Source organism: Rhinoderma darwinii, chromosome 13, assembly GCF_050947455.1.
Source record: "Rhinoderma darwinii isolate aRhiDar2 chromosome 13, aRhiDar2.hap1, whole genome shotgun sequence".
Classification (NCBI taxonomy): Eukaryota; Metazoa; Chordata; class Amphibia; order Anura; family Rhinodermatidae; genus Rhinoderma; species Rhinoderma darwinii.
The window spans coordinates 15526657-15552267 of record NC_134699.1 but is presented as its reverse complement, the minus strand read 5'-3'; the positions used below and the strand labels follow the sequence as shown (position 1 = coordinate 15552267).

The window sequence follows — 25611 nt, the reverse complement described above, 5'->3', positions numbered from 1 at the left end:
CCCATTCATTCCTATGGGGCCATGCACACGACCGTGGTTTTCACGGTCCTGTGCATGGCCCCGGAGCCCGGACCTCAGAAAGAACGGGCAAGCCTTATTAGGGCCGTGTTCTGCGGTCCGGGCTCATTGAAAATTTGTGGGTGGCTCACACTCCGTGGCCGGCCGACCCGGAAATCACGGCCGTGCACATGGGTACAGTTGTGTGCATGAGGCCTTAGAAAGATGAGGTTTACAGGAAACATAAGGCCCAGTTCACACTGAGATTTTTTACGCGGAAACCGCGCAAAAAAACGGCCGAAAATGCCTCCCATTGATTTCAATGGGAGGCGGACACTTGCAGGAAAAATAAGCGACTTGCCTTATCTTCTGGCGTTTATGACTCTGACCTACCATTGACATCAATGGGAGGCAGAGAAAGCGTATTTCTCAGCGTTTTTGACCGTGGCGCTCAATGGGCGCAAGTGGCAAACGGCGTGCAGGCAGATCAAAATCTGCCTGCAAAAAGCTCTGTGTGAACTCAGCCTTGGGCTTACATGTTTCGGATTTTATCCTTTGCAATGCTAAATGGTGAGATCTGTGTCAAATCCACGACGTGTGAACTTAACAATGTACAGGGCTTCTTTTCAGAGGGGTTGTATAAGACTAGAAAAAAGGGTTGGTTTTCTTTTTCTTTCTCAAACAGCGCCACCCTTGTCCATTTGCTGTGTCTGGTATTGCAGCTCAGCTACATGCAAATAAATGTGGGTGAGTTGCAATATCTAACACAGCCCGTGACAAGAGTGGCGCTGGGAAAAAAATATATACCTGGAGCACCCCTTTAAGTTCTGATCAGTCCACCAAGCTATTGTTTTGTATTAACCAAAATGAACAAACAAATGGTATACAACTTGTATCTTACTTTAAAATTCTCATGGAACATATCTGTGCACTTTTCCTACATTGACTAGCTTCTTCACTCCTTTAGGCCTGATGCACATAAGTCGTGTGTGAGATACTGTGCGGAGGCAAACAGAGTCCCTGTAGCTCCGTAATACAGACCTGTAGGCAATCTGATGGAGCATACCCCGATGATTCCACAATATGGAATCTTTTATGCATTCCATATTCTGGCTCAGTACCCAGAGGTTGTACGGGGCTATGATATGCTTGTGTGCATAAGCCCTTATATACACCTTTAGAGGGAATTCATTTATATACAACCTTAAAGTGTAAACGAAACTTTTGACATGTCAGAAGTTTTGCTCAGTGGGGGTCCAAGCACTGAGAACCCCACCAATCACTAAAATGAAGCGGCAGAGGTTAGCACTGTGCCGCTTCATTTTAGATTGGCTTTCCTTGGAGTGGTATATGTAATAGAAAGTCTATGAGCCCGTATACCGCTCCGCGGAAAATGGATCAGGAGCTAAACTGCACAGCGCTTATTCGAACTGCTTTATTTTAGTGATGAGTGGGGGTCTCCGTTCTCGGACCTCCACCGATCAAAACGTCTGACATGTCAAACGTTTTTTTTAAAATCTTAGTTACATCTTTTTCTAGGAAAGCTGGTTAATCAATATGTGTGCCATTACATCTCCCACAGAAGGTGACACCCAGCTTTCCCAGACACAACCAATCAAGGAACAATTGCCATTAAGGAGTCTGGGAAAGCTGTGGAACAGCATTGGAGCAGCAATGGCAATCACTGGTGTGTTAAGACCGATGTAACTAGGAATTTTTAAGGTCATCGCTTTGCTATCGGTCCACGGGTTGTGTGTGGTGTTACAGCTCTGCTATAGTCACTTCAGTGGAGCTGAGCTGCAGTACCAGACACAACCCATGGACATGTGTGGCACTGTTATTGGAAAAAATATCTGCAAAATCCCTTTATATTCTATTTGAAGACATACCTGAAGCCATTGCTTACTGGTTGTGGTCTCAGGAGGGGAGAGGTCCGCAGGTCTTCTTGAGTTTGAGGGTCTGGTCTGGTCGTGGCCACTTTATATAGGTAAAGTGATTAATAGGTATAAGGTTTATACGGCGGTCAGGTCACAACTAATACATGTATGAAATGTTTTTTGTGTGACACTTATTTAATATGGATAAAACAGCATGACATTTCTCCTCGAACAAACATCTATATGGATTGTCTGTCAGTATTTTATTTTTTTTTAAAGGCTCATGTTACCGGTTGGATTATACCATTGATAGAGTAGCTTGGCTGTGACGGAATACTATGGGGAAACTTGACTAAAAATAGTTAATTCCAGAATGATCCATTAACGCATGAAGTGACACCTATATCCTGTATATTAAATAGGTAGAAATCCATCTGGTCTTTGGCTACTCATCCATTGTGAATATTAAAGGGGACAGACGTAGAGGGTAAAGTAGATGCTGCAGGAGACCTTGCTTTAACCTCGCACCGATTTGTTGTTTAGAAGCCTCCATACACTTCTTTCACACTTTCCTATTATTTTTTTTATTTATTATGTAAGTGACTCAAAATAAAAAAAACTATTATAACGCTTTTCCCATCCAATTTCAGACACTCGTCATATATTTGGGTCTGTATTGCCGCTGCAACAGTCAGAACTCCCTGGTTCTATGGTGATCCGAGTTCAGGAGAACCACGCAGAGTCTTGTTATTGTCACTGTAATACTGACCCTAGTGTTCTGCCATATTACTGCTGTCTGGCATTAGCCCGAGGTCGCATCCAGTGGATCGTAACGCAATTGAAATTGGAATCATACAAAGTTACAATAGGCCAGGATCACACACCGTTTTGATGCAGAACTCAGAAGTGGATCCAAAAGAAAGAAAAGACTGCTGCATCTCCTTTCTTGTGTCCAGTATTGTTTGGCTCAAAAACTGCATCAGTGTGTGTGATCCTGGCCTTAAGTTTTATAAGGCCCTGTTCCCACAGCGTTTTTTTGACGCGGAAACCGGAAAACTCTCCAATATTCCCTTCATTAATTTCAATGGGCGGTAGAGACGTTTTTGTTTCCTGGGCGGTCTTTGTCCGCTTGCCGTAAAAAAAAATTGTCATGCCCTATCTTGGAGCGGTTTCAGTGTCTGAACCTCCACTAAAATCAATGGAAGGTAGAAAAAAATGTGCTGTTCGTATGGAGTGATTTTTGACGCGGTTTTAGCATTTGCTAAATTTTAAAAAGCGCCTACAAAAAAAAAAAAAAGCGTCAATTTGCAGATTTTCTTCTGCTTGGCATAAAATGCTGTGTGCACATGCCCTAAATGTGCCATATTAGGGTGAATTCACAAGCTGCGGAATTGCTGCAGATTTCACACTGATAATCGTAGCAGTTTATAGGACAATACCTATAAATGGGGTTTTAAAACCCCATCCGCATCTAGCGGAAATAATCTGCACAGAATTGAGGGCAGCATGTAAATTCTGGCGTGGATTTGCGCACTAATTTGAAAACATTGTGGAGGTCTTTTTTTCCCCCTTATATAATTGGATTAAACCACTAATTTAATTAGCGTTACTTGTGAATGTGTGAATACAGCCAGTGTCTTCTGTTTATGGACGCTGTTACCTGATCTAGTTAGCACATCTAATATGATGATCCGTCTAATGACTTGTAATATGGCTTTTCCACACGGGTGAAAAACGTCCGAGTTTCCCCGCGTTCGTGTGAATAAGCCCATCATTTCCTTAACCACCGATAATATCCCAGCATCCTCTTTATTGTATAGACTTGTGATGTCAGCTTTATGTTTTTATTTTAAACCCATACAACATATGTTCAAAGCCCTGCACAACTTTTACAGGCCCCAAAGGTTTATTATATTTTTGGTTACACAATCTATTGGTTTAAATACTTTCCGCTAAAGGCAAATGATTCTGTGAGTAATATATAATACATTGAAGTATAACAAGAGAGTAGCTTATTTTATTAACAAAGCTTTAGATCAGTGGTCAGCGACCTGTGGCTCTCTAAATCTGGTGTAACTACTACTCCCGGCATGCCTCGACAGCCCTGGAGTTGTAGTTTAGCCACAGGTTACAAACCACTAGTTTAGATAATGATGATACACCTTTACATATTGTTATGACATATTAGGGGTTACCCCTTTATAACTTAAAACCTAACCTGACATCAATTTTAATTATGGGAAAAATAAACCCTTTAAAGGGGAAATCCACTGGCAAACATCTTCTCACATGTCAGAGGATGCCACCATTAAGCTCATAGCCCCCAGTTCCTGTTGAAGGGACATGGTACTCAGTAAATAATTCATACTCCCTTTTAGACTTCTTTCTGTAGATTTGTCTGACACTATTCTCACCCCAGGGACCAGAGTGGTAATCCCACCCCACAAGCAAAGGGGGCTAGGATGCATTACTGGACTCTGCAGTCTTTTAACTATGGGCATTGACACCCACAATTGTCATATGTGACATGTTGGAAGAAATGTTTAAATGTATAGTTTAGAAAAAACATTTTCCAATTTGCAAATAGGGTATTTTAAGTTAATAAAGGGGGCTCCCTCATTTGAGACTGTAACAAGCCAGAGTAGGCAGCGGCTACAGAGATCGTCTCTAGAGGATCTTAAACGTCTGTACGTTATACACACAGACCATTGATTTCAGTGACCACCATGTAATGCTTCACTTGGCCTGTGGTGGCACTGCAGGGGAATTGAGCACCTACTGTCAGGTTCCCTCCCAATTTACAGCTGACTGTTGTGGGTCCTCAGCAGCGGGACAACCTGTGATCAGCCTATTTCTAATGGACTCTTATAGCCAGAAGGGATTGTCAAAAATAGACAACCCCTTTAAGATGGATTTCCCCTTTTAAGTAGTTTTAATCTTGATACAAGCAAAACGTCTGAATGATGCATGATAGATAGCTGTATATAGTACATATTTGTAGGTGGTAAGTATAGCCGATTATACATTGCTAAAGCTGGATACACGACCGTCCCACCTGACCCATTGGTTTGGGGGTAAAAAGAAGACAAGATCCCACAGTTCTTCCCTTGGAATGATCAGATGGATCACTAACATAGTCTTTCCCTCCCGTCCATTAGTGACATAGTTATCTTCATCATCGTGCAATGTTCAGTCACGATTTGGGTTCTAATAAGTTCTTTCTGATCTTGCCGGTTTCTTGGCGACTTTAATCCCAACATTTAGCAAGAAAGGGTAAGAACAGCTTTAATTTTCTCACTCCTACTCAAGGCATGGGTGCTCTCCCTCCATGGTCTTAGCTGCGAGGACTCGTACATTTTGGATGTCTTCATAGGTTGCTGTCTGATACGCCTCCAGACCCTGTTTAATGGACAAGACCGTTTCTTAGTCACACATACTAGATATGTCGGCAGCAAAAGATTATATATCAAACCTTTACTAATTCTACTGTACATATGGATCAGTTTGCACAATAACATTTTAAAGATCTGGTATTTAGTCCAGGAACTAGTTAACCAGCCATGTGGCTACTATAAAAGGTGGTCATATCAGTCATCGCCCATCTTTCCCAAAACACAGATCGAACAAAAGGTGATATTACACGGCCCGACCTGAGCTGTGTAAAGGAGCGCCAATCAATGAGACAGCTTGTTGATTGGCGCTCGTTTGCTCCTTTCACAAGGAGCTAGTATACGGACGAGCACTCGTTACTCCGATCGCTCGTCCCCATACATTTTTATTGTGTCTGCAGCACATCTCCCTGTTTACACATGATGTGCTGCCGACAACGATAAAAGTTTTGGCATTAAAAACAATGCAATCAGCCGATGAACAAACTTTTGCTCGTTCATCGGCTAGACGTTGCCCTGTTTACAGAAGGCAATTATTGAGAACGAGTGTTCTGTGAACGCATTTGGCTGTACTTCTCAGGTGTACTCTTTTTATTTGTTTTGTTTTGTAACTGTTTTAGATAAACCGTGTTGGGGGGTTGAAACATTTTTGTGTTTTCTTAGATCCAATTGAGGGTATATTCACACTGTGCTGTCATATCATGATCTGTGCCGCAACGTTCTTGAAGAGATTTGTGCCGTTCCTCTGTTATTCCAACTAGAAATGTATGAATAAATTGCCAACTGGGTGTTACCAGTTGGGGGTGTGTCCCTACACAGACTGATAATGTCCAATCAGTGCTGACAGAGAGAGACTGTAGGGATGCGCCCCTTTGACAAGGGGAATTGTAACACCTAGTTGTCAATTTATTTATACATTTCTAGGAGGAATAACAAAGGAATGGAATAATAGAAAATTATAAGATATGTTGTAGAATTATTTCATGGGGAATACAAGGATTTACTATAATAGGCATGTGAGGAGAGGTGACAGGTCCTCGGTATCCCCCGCTATTTGCCTGCGCTGCTAACTAAGATCGTCCCTCGCTTCAGCGCACTTGAATGCACATTTATTACATGGATGGTCGTCGTTTAATACTATGCAGACCTGCTTCAATCTAAAAAGGGGGAAAAATAATTTTAAATTTGGCAAATAAGATTTTTTTTATCTGATAAATATATACAGTAATTGTATTTGAGGTAATGCATGAACAACAGAGGGCAGCATCATTCTCAATTGAGATTTGATTGTGAAATCCTACGATGGGGATGTTTGGACAATGTGATTAGATCTAAATTATGGCTATGTATAGACCCCTATTAGGATATACAGTAATCTCTCAAATTCACATGTTACTCTTCTGCTCGTACATAAAGCTCCCACTAGAGATCTTACATTTTCTCCCCCTCCATTACTAAAAAAGACCAATCAGAATTTCATTGTAAAAAATGTGTAAAGTCCAGTTATAATGACTGTATTATTATTACAGATCCAGACATATTGTTATTAGGCTGCTGTTAATTAATTATAAATAAGTATCATTGTTCCATCTCCACCACCTCCTGCCATATTGTGCTATCGTAGTAAAAAAAAAAAAAAGATATAATACGGTCGGATGTTTTGCAACTTTTTTCCCCATGGAGCCGTAGTCTAAGGGATGGGGAGTGAGAATAATTCTGTCTTGTCCTAAAGCAGAAGGCAAGACATCCTGAGATTTGTAGTTCAACAGCAGCTGGAGGTTATCCAAATATCTTAAGGTTTTATAACTCTTCTTCAACATTTTTTTCTTTTTTCAGTCATTTGTATATATGGGCAATGGTAACATTGATTTGTTATTTCTGTATAGTGTTAATGTAAACGACATACCTCATATGTATGGTCCTCGATCTTCAAACTGCGTTTTTTCTTCTATAACATAAGTAAAATAACTACTATTAATACCGACTATAAACTGTAATATGTTGGTTTGGTTTTAATAATCATATTATCTGTCAAGATGCAAACTTATTACAATGGAATAGTACTTAGAGTGGATGACCTGTTAAATATGTCATCTATCCATAATTAAAAGGGGTTCTCCGGGACTATAAAGTGACCCTCCGGTCTCAGAATAAAATTCTAAATGTGATGGTGTATATGGAGTAATATTACCGGGTGTCCTCCAGTTGTGCCACTCTGCCGGTTTAGGGCCGGCTCTTTGTTGTCTCAAAATGACCACAGTGCTTCTCATAATGAGGCTAAGACACTCCCTCTGTTCACTGATTGGACAGAACAGTGGGTGTGTCTCAGACTCTAAGAAGCGCTGCAGCCATTTTAGGACCGCACAGAGGGGACCCGCCACCCTTCAAACATTTATAGCCTATTAATGCTAAAGAACCCCTTTAAGATGCCACATACGGTCAGTTTGATCATATATCTATTAGTAATTATTTGAATAGGATATTGATTTAACCAATCGTATTCCATTATCCACATTAGACTTACCATCTCTCTTAGAAGTGTAATAGGTATCACTACAAAGAGCACAATAAGGATCGTCTGAATCACTATTATTGCATCTTTCATTGTATTTCTTGCCTTTGCAGTATCTACTTTCCCGCAACCTGTAAATAAAGAATTTTAGTTTTTTAATGTTCGCTCTCTATTGACATTTTCTTGCTTTCTCTACTGCTGCGCTGCCATCTTGATTTGGTAGGTATTTCAGGTTGCCAGTGAAGTTGACTACAGACCCAATCCCATAAGTAGATGGGACAGTCAACAGACACTACTACTGGGCAGCTCCACTCTATAAGTAGCAGCATGGTGAGCATGGATGCAAAAGCAATGCATGCTGGGACTTATAGAAGAACCCGGAGCAGATGTGGTCACATGGCTGTTTGCTGAGAAATCTCCCGATGACTGCTCCAGATGGCAGGATCTGATCAGAATTATGGAATCCACAGATTATTGACTTTACGGTACATTAGGTAAGATTTCATTAGTTTCTTAATTTATTATGTTTTGGTATGAGTAAATCAGGCTGAACTGCAATACCAGACACAGCCCATGGACAAGAGTGGCGCTGTTTCTGAACTGGAAGCAGGTCCATTTTGTGTACATGTGTGCTCATATTTGTTGAAAAAAGTCTGTAAATGTTAAATGACAATAGTGGAGCCATCTGGGGCTAGCAAAATCTTGCTGAAAAACTGGTAGAATTAGAGGCATTTCCTTGCATAGTGCCAGGCGTGCATCATGTGCCTTATTTACCCACCTACAACCGCCCACCAATATGAGGTCGAACTGAGCTGTATTTTCAGAATAAAATAGAAAACTGCTAGACCTTGAAGTGACGTTTTCACTGACACTAATGATTTTGTGGCAGACCCACAATCCTTCCAAAATAGCTGATTGTTTATTTTTGGAGGGCAGTTGCCAAAACCATCCTGTGGGGTCCACCTTGACAGTAGAAAATCAAGCTTTGTGTTTCTGAATGTAGAAGGATCCGTGCGCTGGGACCTCTGACCATACCTAAGATAAAGAGGTCAGTGGTGTCCCACCAGGTGTCATGCCCCTTCTGCTTTTAGCTTGGCCAATTACTTATCCCTCCTTATAGCTCCTATAATACTGAGCTGTGTTGATGGACTCTCACTAATGCTATCTGCTGACATGTCTCCATGTCAGGACGTGGGTACAAGTGGAGGTACATTTAAAGTGTTTGTCCCATTAGGAAACCCATTGTCCATATGTCCAATAAGGATTTCATAGAGGGGATCCCTTGGACCCCTGCTGCAAAGAGTGGCTCTTGCTCTGGAGGACTGAAAGGACTCTTTGTAATACCTTCATTCTCATCTGCTTCTAATCCAGCAAATGTCTGTTCTCTTGTTGTTAAACAAGGTATGGAATAAGTTGAGATCACATGTTATGCACATGATATAAGGGGTTAAATTATAGAACAGGTGCATTTTTGGCACAGTATGACTGTTTAGAAAAACAGGAAACAGCCCCGATGTGGCAGCTTATAATGTGTAACATGTCTTGTGTGGATAGACAGTATAGTAATGAAAGTATATTGATACGTGTTATCATTTTTGGAACTCCGTTTTACATTGGGAATTAACCCACGCAAAATGCACTTGTCACTTTGTAAATACATTCTGAAACTTATCCTGTACTGCTCCTGAGTTACAGCCTGTATTATACTCCAGAGAGACACTCACTAGTCTGCTGGTGTAGATACATGGCATTACTTATACTGTACTGATTCTGTATTATACCCCAGAGCAGCACTCACTAATCTGCTGGTGGAGTCACTGTGTACATACAATGCATAACTTGTCCTGTACTGATCCGGATTTACATCCTGTATTATACTCCAGAGCGGCACTCACTATTCTGCTGGTGGAGTCACTGTGTACATACATTTACTTATCCTGTACTGATCCTGAATTACACTCCACAGATAGTTATAATTCTGCTGGTTACTACTGGAAACCGTTGAGATGCTTGTCCACAGATTGCCCTAATAGCTTAGCTCCTATAATACGGTGGAACACTTAATTATTCCTATATCCGATTACTTTACAGTTCCTAGTGTAAAGTCAACACTTCCTAGAATAAAAATCATGAGAGTAAACCATGAGTAGACATTGGGCCAGCACAGAACTGTGAATGCAGCTCTGGACTACAATACAATAAAAGTAATGTATTTATAAAGTCACTCAACCTTTTTATGTCCACTTCTATTCTATAGTAACATTGACAGACATACATCTTTAATTAGCACAACATGTAATGACTGTATTTTTTCCTATATGTAAATACGGTTTCTTTGTGGAGGTGCAAAACATTGATGTCTATGTCCATGCACTGGCCTCTATAAATCCTGAGTCCTAGAGATCTGGGCCACATTGACAAAGATTGTGCATGACAAAGTTTCGTTACAACTGTAATACATACAGAGATCCCCTAATAGTTAGGAAAATAAAACTTTCAATATTTCTAGAATTGAACAAAACTCTCAAGGCCATCATTATTTTTTTATATATACTCAGGGATAATGGCAAAATGTTCTAAAAGGGTTTGTCTGCTTTGGACAATCCTCTATTTGTTAGAAGGGTCCCTTGACTATAATATAATCACAAAGTGTCCTGCTGCAATCTGTGAAGAAACCTGGCAGTAAGTGTTCAATTTAACTGCAGCGCCACCACAGGGGGAGGTAAGCATTACACAATGACCATTCCAATGAATGGGCTCTCTGTGTAATACAGGGCAGCACAGGTCCTCCAGAGCGAGAGGTGCTCTTTGTAATCACTGTCCACGAAATGAGGATCTTAAACAGAGGACCCCCTCTATTAACGTAGAATGCCCTAATAGGGTATATGAAAATGGGTTTTCTAAGCTGGTCAAACTTTTTAAGTTTTTGTTAAGTTTCATGTCCGCTACAATTCAATTATTGTTCCTGGAGCACAGCTCACCCGTTGCTAGTTTTTTTTTTTAAAGAATATTCCCAACTTCACAAGTGGTGGTGGGCCGGCCTCTGGTTCCCTGACGATTCTCTTGGCGGTGCGCCGGTCTTTCTCTGTGCAGCTGAAGGTTGGGCCCCCAGAATAATTCCCTTTGGTGGCCCACGTTCCTCAGTCTAAATTTCGTGTTAGCCATTATTTTGAGTTTATACTGTATCTACAGTTCATATATAACAGCGCCCTTGGAAGATATTTTGATTAAACTCCAGATTATATTCCATACTTACCCACTAACATTAGCTCTGTCCCACAGGTTGACTTCTGTGGCCCTCCACTTGTATTATAGTTACAGAAGTAGACGCCAATGTCTTTTTTTTGCACATTTTTAATGATCAGACTGCTTTGGTTGATTATAATTCGAGGCTCTTCTTCTACATAACTGATCAGTGTGCCATTTTGATGTCCACGAAACCAGGAGACTACACAGTTTTTTGTGTATCCCGACCAACATCCACATTGTATATAGATAGTCCGACCTTTTTTCACGGCAATAAAGCGAGGGTCTTGCATCAATGTCCCTAGAAAAACAAAGTATAACATTAATGAACAACCTTGTAATGCTTATTTTTAGTTAGAGAGTAATGTTTCGAGAGATGCACAGTGTAAGGCTGGGTTCACACTCCGTTTTTTGCAGGCGTAAAATCTGCCTCAAAATTCTGATTGGAATTCTGAGGCAGATTTTGCTCTGCCTGCACGCCGATTTTCGCCTGCAGGCAAAAAAGCAGCAAAATACGCTTTCTCTGCCTCCCATTGATGTCCCTTCTTTTTCCCACGAGACGGTTTTTCCGCTCGCGGGAAAAAACACCTCCGCCTCCCATTGAAATCAATGGGAGGCATTTTCGGCCGTCTTTTGGCGCGGTTTCTGCCTCCAAAAACTCTGTGTGAACTCCCCCTTAGAATGTCAATAAATTATATGGGGTTTTCCACCGTAGTAAGTGATGGCATCCTACTGTCTATAAGATTATATAGGACTGAGCAAATTAATGTCACAGCTAACAATTGCCGGAGAATAGTTCCCCATAAGTCTTTCCATGATGAGCTATTCGAGAGGGGCCCATATACAGTTCTTGAACAAATGCCCACTGCTGTCTATGTCCGCCCCTGAATAGACATATCTTTTTTTATAACCTATGTAACTATATATGGGTGTCAGACTATTAATAATTATTAATAACAAATGTTCATTACAGAAAAAAGCACAGTTATTCCATTTCAGTTGATTTTGACCTAGTGAAGTTACCTCCGTGGAAACATCTATATGCAAACTACTATTCACTAGAGAGAATTGGAAATGATACAATAACATATTTAATACTCATTGTCTATTAATAGATTCAAAGAAGAATATGTACCGACTATTACCCATCCTGGCTGTTTTAGTCTGTAACTGATCAGAGATAGGTTTTCATGCGTACCGTTATAAAACCTTTACAGGCCTCAGGGTAAATAGACACATTAGATAAATGCTGGCCCAACAAATGTGTATGGGGGTTTTCCAACTCTCCCTCCACCCCCCCCCAACATCTAAGGCCCTGTTCACACACAGTTTTTTTGCGGCGCTTTCCAACCTCGACCATTGAGCGCTGTGAGCAAAATAAAAAAGCTGTGAAAATGCTCTCTGCCTCCCGTTGATTTTAATGGAAGGCAAAACCGCGGTAAGAAAGAGTATGTCGCCTCTTTTTACTGAAAGCTGCTCCAGGAAAATAATGCCTTCGCTGTTTCGGCTGATTTTTGGCGCCAATTCCAACACGGTTTTCGCGTCAAAATCAGCGTGAACGGACCCTAAAGAATCGTGCATGTTGGATTTCAACATTCCTGATTCCAGTAGGAGATAAGTCTATCGCTTCCAGAGGGGTCTGGTAGTGGCTAATTACCATCTCCCCAATGAAAAAACATGCTTGGTGGAGTGTTGGCCGCAGCTTCCCCTGGCAAAACCAGCTGTTTCACCGCCGCGTCCACCCTTCAACACAATGTCGTTTTTTAGGTCCAACATTCTGTGCTAATCCATTTTTTATTATACCTTTATAGCAGTTGGAGCGCCAATAAAATTCTGGAAGCCACCAATACAGGGAGGGGGGGGGGCTTAAATCACTTACGGCATCCTGTTTTAATATTCATTTTTATCTATACATTGTATGGATTAAAGGCTATGTAAAGCTTTGTTGCCTTTTTAATGTAGTTTTTGATGAAAAATTGTCATTACTTTATGCAATGCAGCTTCTGTGTATCTACGTTGATGTGACATTCAGCAGGATTCACGTGCATACATAGAAGCTGCATCGCAAATAATTTTTTTTAGAAACGTATGTTAGAAAATATTTTTAAGCGCAAAATATATACATTTAATTTCAAAAAAAGTCTACAAAGGTTTACATAGTGGCCAGAGTTTTCTGTTAAGAAATGAAGGACGTAGTTTGGTTTAATAAGTCTGTTACAATGTACCTGGGTCTTCAGAACTGTTACCCTTTGCACAACACCCCTGATCTACAAAGAGAAACAGAAAGTTGGTATAAAAGCAACACTTATTACATTGTTAGAGAGCTAAAAGTGTAACTAAACTTTTGATGTGATAGTGACATGTCAGAAGCTTTGATCAGTGGGGTTCCGAGTACTGAGACCCCCACCGATCGCTGAAACAATGTGGCAGAAGCGCTCAGGTGATATCTTCCACTTTGTCTCTAATAGTCTTTCCTCGGAGCAGTGTACCGGCTCCAAACAAAGTCTATGAGTCTATACACCACTCACTCGGCTTTCCCAGGAGAGCCAATAAAAAACGAAGCACTTCTGCCGGTTCCTTTTTAGGAGCGGTGGGGGTCCCTGCTCGGACCCCCACCAATCAAATCTACTGACATCTCAAAGGTTTTTTTACAACTTCAATTACCCTTTAAATTCTATAGCAATGCTAAGACACAATCACCTCCAACCCCCCCCCCCCCAACATGCCAACTTTAACTAGGAAGAAAGGTGAAAATTAATAGATAATATAACTAACAGCAAAAAAAGAAATCGACAATAATTAGTCTAGATTCTATTGAATTTATAGTATTTTGCCATCAGACTTATGGTTTATCGATTTCACAAAGGACCCCCGCCGATCCTGAGAATGAGGGTGCCCAATCATGTGCAGTGATTCTCCACGAAAGTCAAAGGGATATATGAAAAAAAAGCAGTGTGCGAATTCGCGGATGTTTTGGTATCTCTCATTGACTTTAATGGATGTGCAGCCGCTTCTCAGCCGGTAACGGGAGCTAGGCATTCCGGTTCTGGGATTGGTGGAAACCAGCTGTCTTACCCCCACCAATCTGACATTTATCCATTAAGCATGCCATAGAAATCTGTATCGAGGAATCCCCTTAAATATCTTAAAGATTCTCTTGGTGTTATGGACACTGTTTCCTTGAATTTAAGTGCAATACTAAATTTATGCCTACTCAAGATAAGTGTATTTTCACGAGTTGTTTCTGGTAAAGTTGGATGACAACCAATATGGCTGCTATTACAGCTCCGTCTAAATGTCAAATCTGCCTGGTTATGTAGAGATATGGGAACAGAGGATATGTCGCTGCATATCTAGTCATAGTTGACATTCTGGATGAGTAGTAACCCATATGGGAGCTGTGACCGTAGCCATATTGGCTCTTAACTAGCTTTTCCAGAAACGGATAGATATACCTAAGACATGGCTGAGTACAATTTTAAACATTTTCACATAAGCGAATCCTCTTTAAGATGAATTTACCACCTTTGAATACCATATTGTTTTGGGGATGATTAATCTCTTACAATATCTTTAGTTCGACCGTAACTAAATTTTTCTGATGCAGAGCTTCATATCCCCTGCATAGATATTGATTTAAAGGATAACTAAACTTTCAAAAACTTCTGACATGTCAGAAGTTTCGATTGGTGGGGGTCCGAGCACTGAGACCCAATCGCTAAGAGAAAGTTGCAGAAGAGCTCAGGTTCATAGACTTTTTATTGAGCCCGTATACTAATTGTTCGGCTTTCCGAGAATAGATAGCTATATGCCAGTACATTAAAGGTAAAAAAATCCAAATGAAAAATCCCACTATGGGATTTAAAAAAAAGTAAAATTAATTTTAAATAATTTTGTTAACTAAAAAAAAACTGTAAATTCAATAGACATATACACATTTTTTACAAGTCACAAAACCAAATAATATACACATATTTGGTATCGTCACAACCTGCACAGCAAATTTTATAGCGTCCTATATGATGATTGGTGCATGCTATAGAAAAAAAAATGTATAATACCTCAGCGGAACTGCTTTTTGCTACATTTTGACAAAATGTAAATGTATAAAAAAAAAATGGCACCTACATAAAGTACAACCCGTCCCGGAAAAAACAGTCTCATATTACTATGTCAAATAAAAAAAAAGTTCTGTCCCCAAGGCCAGGTTCTTAAGAGGTCAACAATTAGTATATTTTTATACCAAACCTTTTTCTTACAGTGAAAACTGGTCCTGCTCATAAGGCTAGATTCACATCCGAGTTGCACCCGTGCGGGTTCCGTTTTCACGGAACCCCATAGACTTGAGTCTATGACGGGATCCGTGAAAACGGAACAAAGTAGGACATGTTCTATTTTTCAACTGACCCTTCACACAGTCCGTTGAAATACGTGTGACGGCTGTTTTAACGACTGTCACATGGACGTAGTCTGAATTCGGCTTTAGTGTGGGACTTATTTACCTTGCACTGCATTGTTTAAGCTTGTGAAACTAGATTGCAAGTTGCTGCGGTATGAGAAAACATCAGTGTCTACTTGTTTTTATAGGGTTTCAGTTTGTTTTTTTCTTAAAGCGTCTCCACCTTTTGAATATAATCTACACAAAATGTTAGTAACTTTGTAAATATACTGAAGAAATGAAGTACTATGCACACCAATATGGAATTATTTATCCAAGTAATTCATTTATTTATTTGTAGCCAGTGACAGTGTCTGCGACGTTTCGGTCAAAACATTGACCTTCCTCAGGCACTTTAGTCAATGCTGGTCCTGCGTGGCTGGCGCTGTAAGATTGGTGGGTAACTGCTGTGTGAGGCGCTCACACAATGTTTTGACCGAAACGTCGCACACACTGTCACTGGCTACAAATAAATAAATTAATTACTTGGATAAATAATTCCATATTGGTGTGCATAGTACTTCGTTTCTTTACTGGATCGGGTTGGGCCCCTACTCATGCACCCACACCATTACCTAGTGCTATCCGAACCTTGTAACTTTGTAAATATACTGTTATACCCATAGTGATCTTGAGTTAAAGCATGTCTATAGTGTGGAGCTGGTCGCAGTTTCGATAGAAGTTTATTCTGGGAGTTAGTTTTCAGAGAGATTAAATCGGTAGTCTATTTTAGAAAACCCACTTTCATAGATATTAGGGAATTCTGAGTAAATAGAGAGGGGTCCCTGCTCAGAATCCTCATCTCTTAGCCAGAGTGGAGAGCAGTTACAAACAGTGTCTCTTGCTCTTGAGGACCTGTCCTGCATTACACAGACATCACATTGATTTAGAATGAGCACTGTGTAATGCTTAATTTCCCCTGTGGTGGCACTGCAGAAAAATGTAACACCTACTGCCCTGTTTCACTACAGATTACAGCTGATCGCTGGGGTTCCCAGGAGGGGGCCACTTTGTGATTGATCCCCTCTAACAAGTAAGGATTGTCCAAAGCGGAGAAATTCTTTTAAGGCTGGTTTCCGAAAGCCAACACTTGACCACAACACCTGGACCCCTAATTCTCTACTAAACCAAACTGCTATAATATTGGGTTCTATTGTGATCTAAGGTCGGTTCACTAAGACCACGGGAGGTCCAGGTATTTTAGTTGTAATATAGACGTTAAAATTTGGCAAATGAACCAGCTCTGTGTAGACATTTAGACAATTTAAGCTTAGAAGGAAAGGTGCGTTACTTGTAGCTTTGGATGAGCATTTCGCTGTTACACATTTACAAAGTTACTCAACTCTTTATAAATAATTGATCTACTGTAAACTGGTGTTCAAAGATGAAGCTGTAATTTTATGTTTACTATTTGTTATACATTTCATGTAATAAGATTCTGGGGGTTTTATGCCTTTAACATTACTTCTCTTGTATTCACCCTAAAGGCCCTTTTACACGAGCCAGTTCATATGAACGCTCATTCCCGACCAGCCAATGAAAGAGCAAATGCCCGTTCGTCGGCTGATTGTATCGTTTATGCTGCAAGAAATATTATGGTTGATAGAAATGGATGCGGACAAAATATCGTAGTAACGAGTACTCGTCCCCAAACATAGCTCCTCGTTGATCGGCACTCGTTTTCACGGCCCATGATTGAGGACCTTAAGTTACAGTCTGTAGTCTATCCAACACAGAGCTACATTTACAATTCTACTGGCTTCTGTTGGAAACTTGTTTTTGGACACCCCCCCCCCCCCCCCCCCAAAAAAAAAGCTTTTCTGAGCTCCTGTAATGCAGGGGAATAAATTGCTTTTTCTACAACAGATCACTTTATATAGTATAAAGATGACACTTCCCACAATGGAAATTACCAGAGCAAGGTGTGCTGGGAAATTTCAGCTCTGAAGCCTGCAGAATTAAGGTTTGTCCACACGTAGCGGAATTGCTGCATATTTTCTGTCCGGAATTGCGGATGGAAAATACACAGCAGAATACAGTAGCAGCAAAGTGGGTGAGATTTAACAAATCTCATCCACACGCTGCGTGACATTTCCGAGCACAAAATTCCTGCTGCAGAAAGTGGACTGAAATGTATTTTTCAGAGGAGATGTCACCATTTCACAACATTGAGAAAAACACAGTAAATTTCCGCAGCGGAAATCCTGCTAGTTTCTGTGGAAATTTTCTGCAGCAATTCCGTTACGTGTGGACAAGCCCTTATAAATGGAGCTCTGGACTGTACCGGACTGTAATTCAGGACCAGAACTAGATAGGTAACATAATGTCCTTAGGAAGCAGAGTAAGTTTGTAATGTAGATTCATTCTATTTGTAATCTATAAAATAGTGGACATACCCTATAACATCCCATACTCGAAATTGCAAAAGTTTGACCCTGTTCTGATGTCCTCCAGCCAAACCATGAACGTGGCCTGTATATATTGCAGTATTCACTGTAGACCTGTTTATCCTTTATATCACTACCAGACTTCGAGACATGCCCACAACTGCTTCCTCTTTCACACAGATGTGCAGGAAAAAGTTTTTTTCAGAGAAAAAGTACTATACGAGCGTGTAAACAAGGCGCTTCTATGCAAACTGGATAGTCCCAAATAAAAGATATATTTTTATACAGCACAAGTAGTGGAATATAATAACCAAAATGTAATAAAATTCAGATATATGGTCCCCCCTAAAACAATACAATATTTTTATATATACTTTTTAAAACACAGTTCATCCTGCATGGAGATCTATAGACCTATAAGTGTTTACTGTAGTATATCCAAATAATGCTTTTCATACATAAATCATTACAAATCCTTATACATTCAGCTGGACATCCTACAATCATTATGTGCAATGACCAAATCCCAAATTTCACCTACCTAATAAAAGGGCAGATATACACAGAGCGCATAGTACGACCTCGCTCAAAGTCATCTTGAAACATGAAGTATCGACACAAACAGGGTGCAAAGCAGATCTTGTCAGCATGCAGATTCTCATGACGCTCGGCCGGGGGGCATTATGCAAATAGCCCAGGGCAGGGACTTCCTCTTGATAACTGACAGGCCATCTGAAACAAAGCAAATTTACCTAGAGGTATCTAGGCAGAAAAAAATCCTTGAATCGCGCGATAAAAGTTAATTTATTGAAAATGTTATATACTACTGCTAGAAAAATGACATAGGGTACGTGCACACGCTGGGTTTTCAGGTGTATTTTGGGGTGTAAACGCCTCGAAATACGCCTACAAACATCTGCCCACTGAATTCAATGGGAAAAACTGCGTATCGTTCAGACGGGGCGTTTTTAAGAATAAAAAAAACTCCCCGTAAAAAGGAGCATGTCACTTCTTGAGACATTTTTGGAGCGATTTTTCATTGTGTCAATGGAAAAAACTCTCTGAAAACAGCTCCGTCATTTTCGACTTTGCGTGTGAACATACCCTTATTATTAGCCAATTATATATGGGATAATTTACCCTATGAATTCTAATCAAGGAGTAGTCCCCTGTAATAGTCACTTAGCCCTCAGTTTTGCAGAATTTGGGTTGTGTATTATACAGTACATAGTCCCTGCTGCAGCAGAACCTCTTTTTTAAGTTGACGGGGAGCTTCATTTAGAAGATGGGATGGACGCACTGTTCAGCCACCCACTCCAGTATTACTTTCCACATTGGTACGCAGCTGGTTCTGTGTAATTGTCACTGTGATATCATAAGATTATACAGGACCTCTATGGGTGAACAGTATTCATAGCTACATAGGTTGAAAAAGCACATGATAAACAATTTCAGCCTATCAATTATATATAATTTACTGCCTAATTAGTTATAACCCTCAATGCTATGTCATTAGATAAGTATCTAGCCTTTTTTTCTAATGCAGTCATTGTATATGCCATATTACATTTTGATTGCAGGTTTAAAGAGGCTCTGTCACCAGATTTTGCAACCCCTATCTGCTATTGCAGCAGATCGGCGCTGCAATGTAGATAACAGTAACGTTTTTATTTTTAAAAAACTAGCATTTTTGGCCAAGTTATGACCATTTTTGTATTTATGCAAATGAGGCTTGCAAAAGTACAACTGTATTATGTGCGTACATCGGGGCGTGTTTACTACTTTTACTACCTGGGCGTTCTGACGAGAAGCATCATCCACTTCTCTTCAGAACGCCCAGCTTCTGGCAGTGCAGACACAGCCGTGTTCTCGAGAGATCACGCTGTGACGTCACTCACTTCCTGCCCCAGGTCCTGCATCGTTTCGGCCACATCGGCACCAGAGGCTACAGTTGATTCTGCAGCAGCATCAGCGTTTGCAGGTAAGTAGCTACATCGACTTACCTGCAAATGCCGATGCTGCTGCAGAATCAACTGTAGCCTCTGGTGCCGATGTGTCCTCGCTCGTCCGACACGATGCAGGACCTGGGGCAGGAAGTGAGGGACGTCACAGCGTGATCTCTCGAGAACACGGCTGTGTCTGCACTGCCAGAAGCTGGGCGTTCTGAAGAGAAGTGGATGATACTTCTCGTCAGAACGCCCAGCTAGTAAAAGTAGTAAAAACGCCCCGATGTACGCACATAATACACGCCCACTTGGACTTTTACTTTTAAACACGCCCAGTTGGACTTTTGCAAGCCTCATTTGCATAAATACAAAAATGGTCATAACTTGGCCAAAAATGCTCGTTTAAAAAAAAATAAAAACGTTACTGTAATCTACATTGCAGCGCCGATCTGCTGCAACAGCAGATAGGGGTTGCAAAATCTGGTGACAGAGCCTCTTTAAATCACTCTTTTTCTACATCATAAAATCTTATTTGCTTTAGAAGCTGCTGCTTGACATTGAGCACTGCAATTTATACTTATAAAAATCCATTTATATGTTAAAAAAGAAAACTGAATTTTTTTTTGTGTTTTTTGGATGCGGTTTCTGGATCAATTTAGTAAACATCTAAACTTTAGAGACTTTCTACAGGGTAGGCTCCCATAGACTTCTTTGAGGAGTATCAAACAAAACTCTGTCAAGTCCTGTGTAGTCTTGAAGGGGCAGTGGATTAAAGGGTGGACAAAGGTAGGTGAACTCATTTGTATAGTTTTCTATTGATTTTTAATAATGTTAGTTTATTATTTAGTAATATTTGATACTATTCAATTTCAAGCCATTTTTAACAATAATATGACTATGACTAATTCACATTTTTTTTCAGGTTGAACTGCGTGTTCAAATACATAATGTTTTATTGTAAAACATGAACAGCTTACTATGGGTGAGGGGAAGTGAACCGGACATCACTGTAATTTTACACGCGACACAGAACAAATGCAATTTAAGCCACGGGTGAATATTGAATGGGAAACCTCTACCCCTTGTTATGTTGTGTGGCCTACGGGTTCTAGTTGGGTCATGCATTTGGATGAGATATAGGGTGAGCTATATTCATGATTCCATGTATTCAGGGATTAGACCGGATGAATTTAGTAAACATGCCCTAACAAGGTGAACATGGAAATATCATGCCATTCTTGATGTTGCAATGAGTTGGTATCACGATCCTGCAGATGGCTCATGCTAGTGTCTGATGGTTGTTCTGTCCATAAATATATGTATAAAGTCATAGGGGAATGTTCTCATTCAATATTTCCTATGAAGTGTTGTTGTTTCTGCCATGTAGACATCTATCTCATAGAAATATTACTTTATACAGAATTATTTAGATTTTAACAGTGCGGGATATCATTCAGGGATAGTGGCCATGTTGTGACCCCAACATTATTGCCCCCCATTAAGGCAGTCTGTGCCTAGATAGGCATATTTCTGTAATCTGGCAAATATGTTTTTAACACATTTATAAGCCTTTTTATTTATGCAGAACTAGGCATCATGCACACAGCAATTTGTGTACATGGAACCTGTAGCAGCATATTGGTTGCTGTGAGTACTGAGAGCTTGATACAATATTTCCGTCTGGGATCCAGGCTGTTTAGCACCCACTGGTTGCCTAGACTGTATACATTTGTGTTAAATACACTAGCGTTTCTTGTGAAGCACCGTCATTTTTGACGGGTTTTCCATGTGGGGTTTTGTGCGCACATTTTGCTTTTTTTTTTTTGGCGTACATTTAAGGCTCTTAGTTACAAATGGAACATTTGGCACGTTTTCGGAGCATCTAACGTGTCCAAGAATTCACCTGGCGCTACTTTTTACACTACGTGTTTTTTTAAATGTGCTGCGTAAAAAAACAAAAACGCACTGTATGTACTAACTGTGTGCTCTCCCATTGATTTGAATGGGAAGCTTACGTGTATTTCGGCGCTTAAAATGCACCAAAATATGCCCGCGTAAACTGTATTTTTTATGTGTGTGTGTATATATATACACACATTCATACATATATATTTATACACATTCATACATGTGTGTGTGTGTCTATATATATATATATATATATATATATATACACACAAACATACACGTATGTATATAAAAATGAAACAAGGTAGGAGCAGCAACGTGACTAAAAAACAAATTTGGCTGGTGCTATGCTTCAAGTAATGACGTAAATTAGCATTTGCTGTGTGAATAAATGTCAAATTTTTTTGCTTTGAGTGCTGCTTCTGTGCTCTTTTTTTGTATGTATTTATACACACACACACACACACACACACACTTCCATCACTCCTGTGTTCTAATGGTACATTGTGTTTGCTAATGGATGATTAGAAAACTCTTGAAAACCCTTGTGCAATTATGTTAGCACCGCTGTAAGCAGTTTTGCTGTTTAGAGGAGCTATAAAACTGACCTTCCTTTGAGCTAGCTGAGAATCTGGAGCATTCCATTTGTGGGTTCGATTAAACTCTCAAAATGGCTAGAAAAAGAGAGCTTTCATGTGAAACTCGACAGTCTATTCTTGTTCTTAGAAATGAACGCTATTCCATGCGAGAAATTGCCAAGAAACTGAAGATTTCCTACAACGGTGGCAGCTTCCTTAAATAGTACCCGAAAAACGCCAGTGTCAACATCTACAGTGAAGAGGTGACTCCGGAATGCTGGCCTTCAGGGCAGAGTGGCAAAGAAAAAGCCATATCTGAGACTGACTAATAAAAGGAAAAGATTAATATGGGCAAAAGCACACAGACATTGGACAGAGGAAGATTGGAAAAAAGTGTTCTGGACAGACAAATCGAAGTTTGAGGTGTTTGGATCACACAGAGGAACATTTGTGAGACGCAGAACAACTGAAAAGATGCTGGAAGAGTGCCTGACGCCATCTGTCAAGCATGGTGGAGGTAATGTGATGATCTGTACACGGTAAAAGGGATTTTGAATAAGGAAGGCTATCACTCCATTTTACAACGCCATCCAATACCCTATTGACAGCGCTTGATTGGAGCCAATTTCATCCTACAACAGGACAATAACCCAAAGCACACCTTCAAATTATGCAAGAACTATTTAGGGAAGAAGCAGGCAGCTGGTATTCTAAGGTCTGTAATTGCTGCAAATTGTGGAGTGGGGGGGGGGGGGGGTGTGGTGTGGGTGTGTATGTGGGGTTGTGTTGTTGTCTGAGTGTGGTGGGGGGGGTGTGTGTGTGGTGTGGGGGGGGGGTGGTTGTCTGAGTGTGTGGGTGTGTATGTGGGGTTGTGTTGTCTGAGTGTGGGGGGGGGTGGTTGTCTGAGTGTGGGGTGAGGTTGTGGGGTTGTCTGAGTGTGGGGGGGGGGTGTGTGGTGGGGTTGGGCGTTGTCTGAGTGTGGGGGGGGGTGTGTGGTGGGGTTGGGGGTGTGTGGGGGGGTGTGGTTGTGTGTGTGGGGTTGTCAGAGTGTGTGTGGTGGGGGGGTGTGTGTGGTTGTGGGGTTGTCTGAGTGGGGGGGGGGTGTGTGTGTGGGGGGTTGTGTGGTGTGGGGGGGTGTGTGTGGTGGGGGGGTGTGAGTGTGTGGGGTTGTGTGGTTGTCTGAGTGTGGGTGTGAGTGGTGGGGGGTGTGTGTGTGTGTGGTGGGGGGGTGTGTGGGGTTGTCTGAGTGTGAGGGGGGTGTGGGGGTGTGTGTGGGGTGGGGGGTGTGTGTGTGTGGGGGGGGGGGTGAGTGGGGTTGTGGTGTGTGGAGTGGGGTTGTGTGTGTGTGTGTGGTGGGGTGTGAGGGGTGGGGTGTGTGTGTGAGTGGGGTGGGGTTGTGTGTGGGGTGTGAGGGTGTGTGTGGGGGGGGGTTGTGTGGGTCTGCGAGTGTGGAGTGGGGTTGTGTGTGTGTGGGGTTGTGTGTGTGAGTGGGGTTGTGTGTGTGTGTGGGCGTGTGTGGAATGGGGTTGTGTGGGGGGTGGGGTGGGGTTGTGTGGGGGGTTGTGTGTGTGTGGAGAGGGGTGGTGAGTGGGGTTGTGGGTGTGGAGTGGGGGTGTGTGTGGGGGTGTGGTGGGGGGTGTGTGTGTGTGGGGGGGGTGTGAGTGAGGTTGTTTGTGTGTTTGTGGTGGGGGGTGTGAGTGTGTGTGGGGGGGGGGTGTGAGTGGGGTTGTGTGTGGAGTGGGGTGGGGGGTGTGTGTGTGTGTGTGGGGGGGGGGTGTGAGTGGGGTTGTGGTGTGTGGAGTGGGGTTGTGTGTGGTGGGGGGTGTGAGTGTGGGTGGGGGTGTGTGTGTGGGGTGGGGTGTGTGTGTGGGGTGTGAGGGTGTGTGTGTGGGGTTGTGTGTGGTGGGGTGGGGTGGGGGTTGTGTGGGTCTGCGAGTGTGGAGTGGGGTTGTGTGTGTGAGTGGGGGTTGTGTGTGGGCGTGTGTGGAATGGGGTTGTGTGGGGGGTGGGGTGGGGTTGTGTGGGGGGTTGTGTGTGTGTGGAGAGGGGTGGTGTGTGTGTGTGAGTGGGGATGTGTGTGTGGAGTGGGGTTGTGTGTGTGTGTGGAGTGGGGTTGTGTGAGTGTGGTTGTGTGTGTGTGTGTGTGTGGTTGTGTGTGTGTGTGTGTGTGTGGGGGGGGGTTGGGGGTTGTGTGTGTGTGTGGGGGGGGGGGGTTGGGGGTTGTGTGTGTGTGAGTGGGGTTGTGTGTGTGTGTGTGGTGGGGGGGATGGGTGTGTGTGGTGGTGGAGGGGTGTGTGTGTGTGGTGGGGGGGTGTGTGGTGGGGGGGGTGTTTGGTGTGTGGTGGGGGGGTGTGTGGTGGGGGGGTGTGTCTTGTGTGTGTGGTGGGGGTGTGTGTATATATATGTGCGTGCGTGTGTATATATGTGTATGTGTGTGTATATATATATATATATATATATATATATATATTACTTTTATTTTGCATCCAGGTAGTGAGGTGGTCTAACCTCTGGATGTAATGTTTACTTTCACGAAGAGCAAGTAGAAATCTTGAAAATGGTAAGGAATGTGCATGACTCTCCGTCTTCTTCAATGGAAAGTTGTGGAAACAGACTCGTACCCCCATAAAAGTGAATGGAGCGAGTTGCACACATTTGCATACATCGATTCCTTACCACTTTTAATATTTCTATTTGCTGTAAGTGAATGGAAATATATTCAGAGGTTTAGAACACATACAGAGCATTGCAACAATAGTATACAGTCTAGAGACAATCCTGTGTGATCAGCCTGGAATCTAGGCTGATACATTGAAGCAAACTACTATGACTCGTATCAAACAAAGAGCTGAGAACGGCGAGGAATTGAATCACAAAGTATATTAGAAAGTTGCAGAACGTTTCATTGTGAAGTGATTGATCCTCATTTCCATTAAATTGGACAAGTGTCAATGAATGCGTCCAGAGAGTCATACATAACAAATAACATACTACCAGCTTTCCAATGAATAATTTATTAGAATTTGGATAATATACAAGAATAAGATCTATGATTTAATTTCCTATTTTTACGCTTCCAGCACTAGACAGGAATATGTACAGGCATACGATGTAAAATTACACAGCGCTGGAATTGTCTTTACATACATTGAAATGTAAACATACTGTTAATAAATTGCTATCACAAGTTGTGGCTGATACATTATTCATTTAAGACTCGGCTGTGCAAGTTATTTCCACCGGTTTCCCTCTTGTTAAGTTTTAAGACATATTGGCAACAAAACTGCTTACGCAAAAATATAATTTCCCGTGATACACTGTATTATCTATTAA

The 25611-nt window shown here is 41.6% G+C and overlaps 2 protein-coding genes across 3 annotated transcripts in view; one reads left to right on the top strand and one right to left on the bottom strand.

The window, feature by feature from the left end:
• RDM1 (RAD52 motif containing 1) overlaps positions 1–25611 on the top strand; it is a 58517-nt gene that overhangs the window by 30760 nt on the left and 2146 nt on the right. The window contains exons 8-9 of one of the 2 annotated variants that reach the window (XM_075845766.1): positions 20483–20578; positions 20715–20845. The exons of the other annotated variant lie outside the window; for it this stretch is intronic. Coding sequence (XP_075701881.1) covers positions 20483–20497 — 15 coding nt within the window. The 3' untranslated portion in view covers positions 20498–20578; positions 20715–20845. The remainder of the gene's footprint in view (positions 1–20482; positions 20579–20714; positions 20846–25611) is intronic. 2 annotated transcript variants of the gene reach the window in all.
• Positions 3714–18442, bottom strand: CD79B (CD79b molecule). The gene is made up of 6 exons (XM_075845087.1): positions 18388–18442; positions 13247–13288; positions 11032–11322; positions 7788–7906; positions 7170–7211; positions 3714–5273 (listed from the first exon to the last, which is right to left on the bottom strand). The coding sequence occupies exons 1-6, from the start codon at positions 18440–18442 to the stop codon at positions 5175–5177; spliced, it is 648 nt and encodes a 215-aa protein (XP_075701202.1). The 3' UTR covers positions 3714–5174.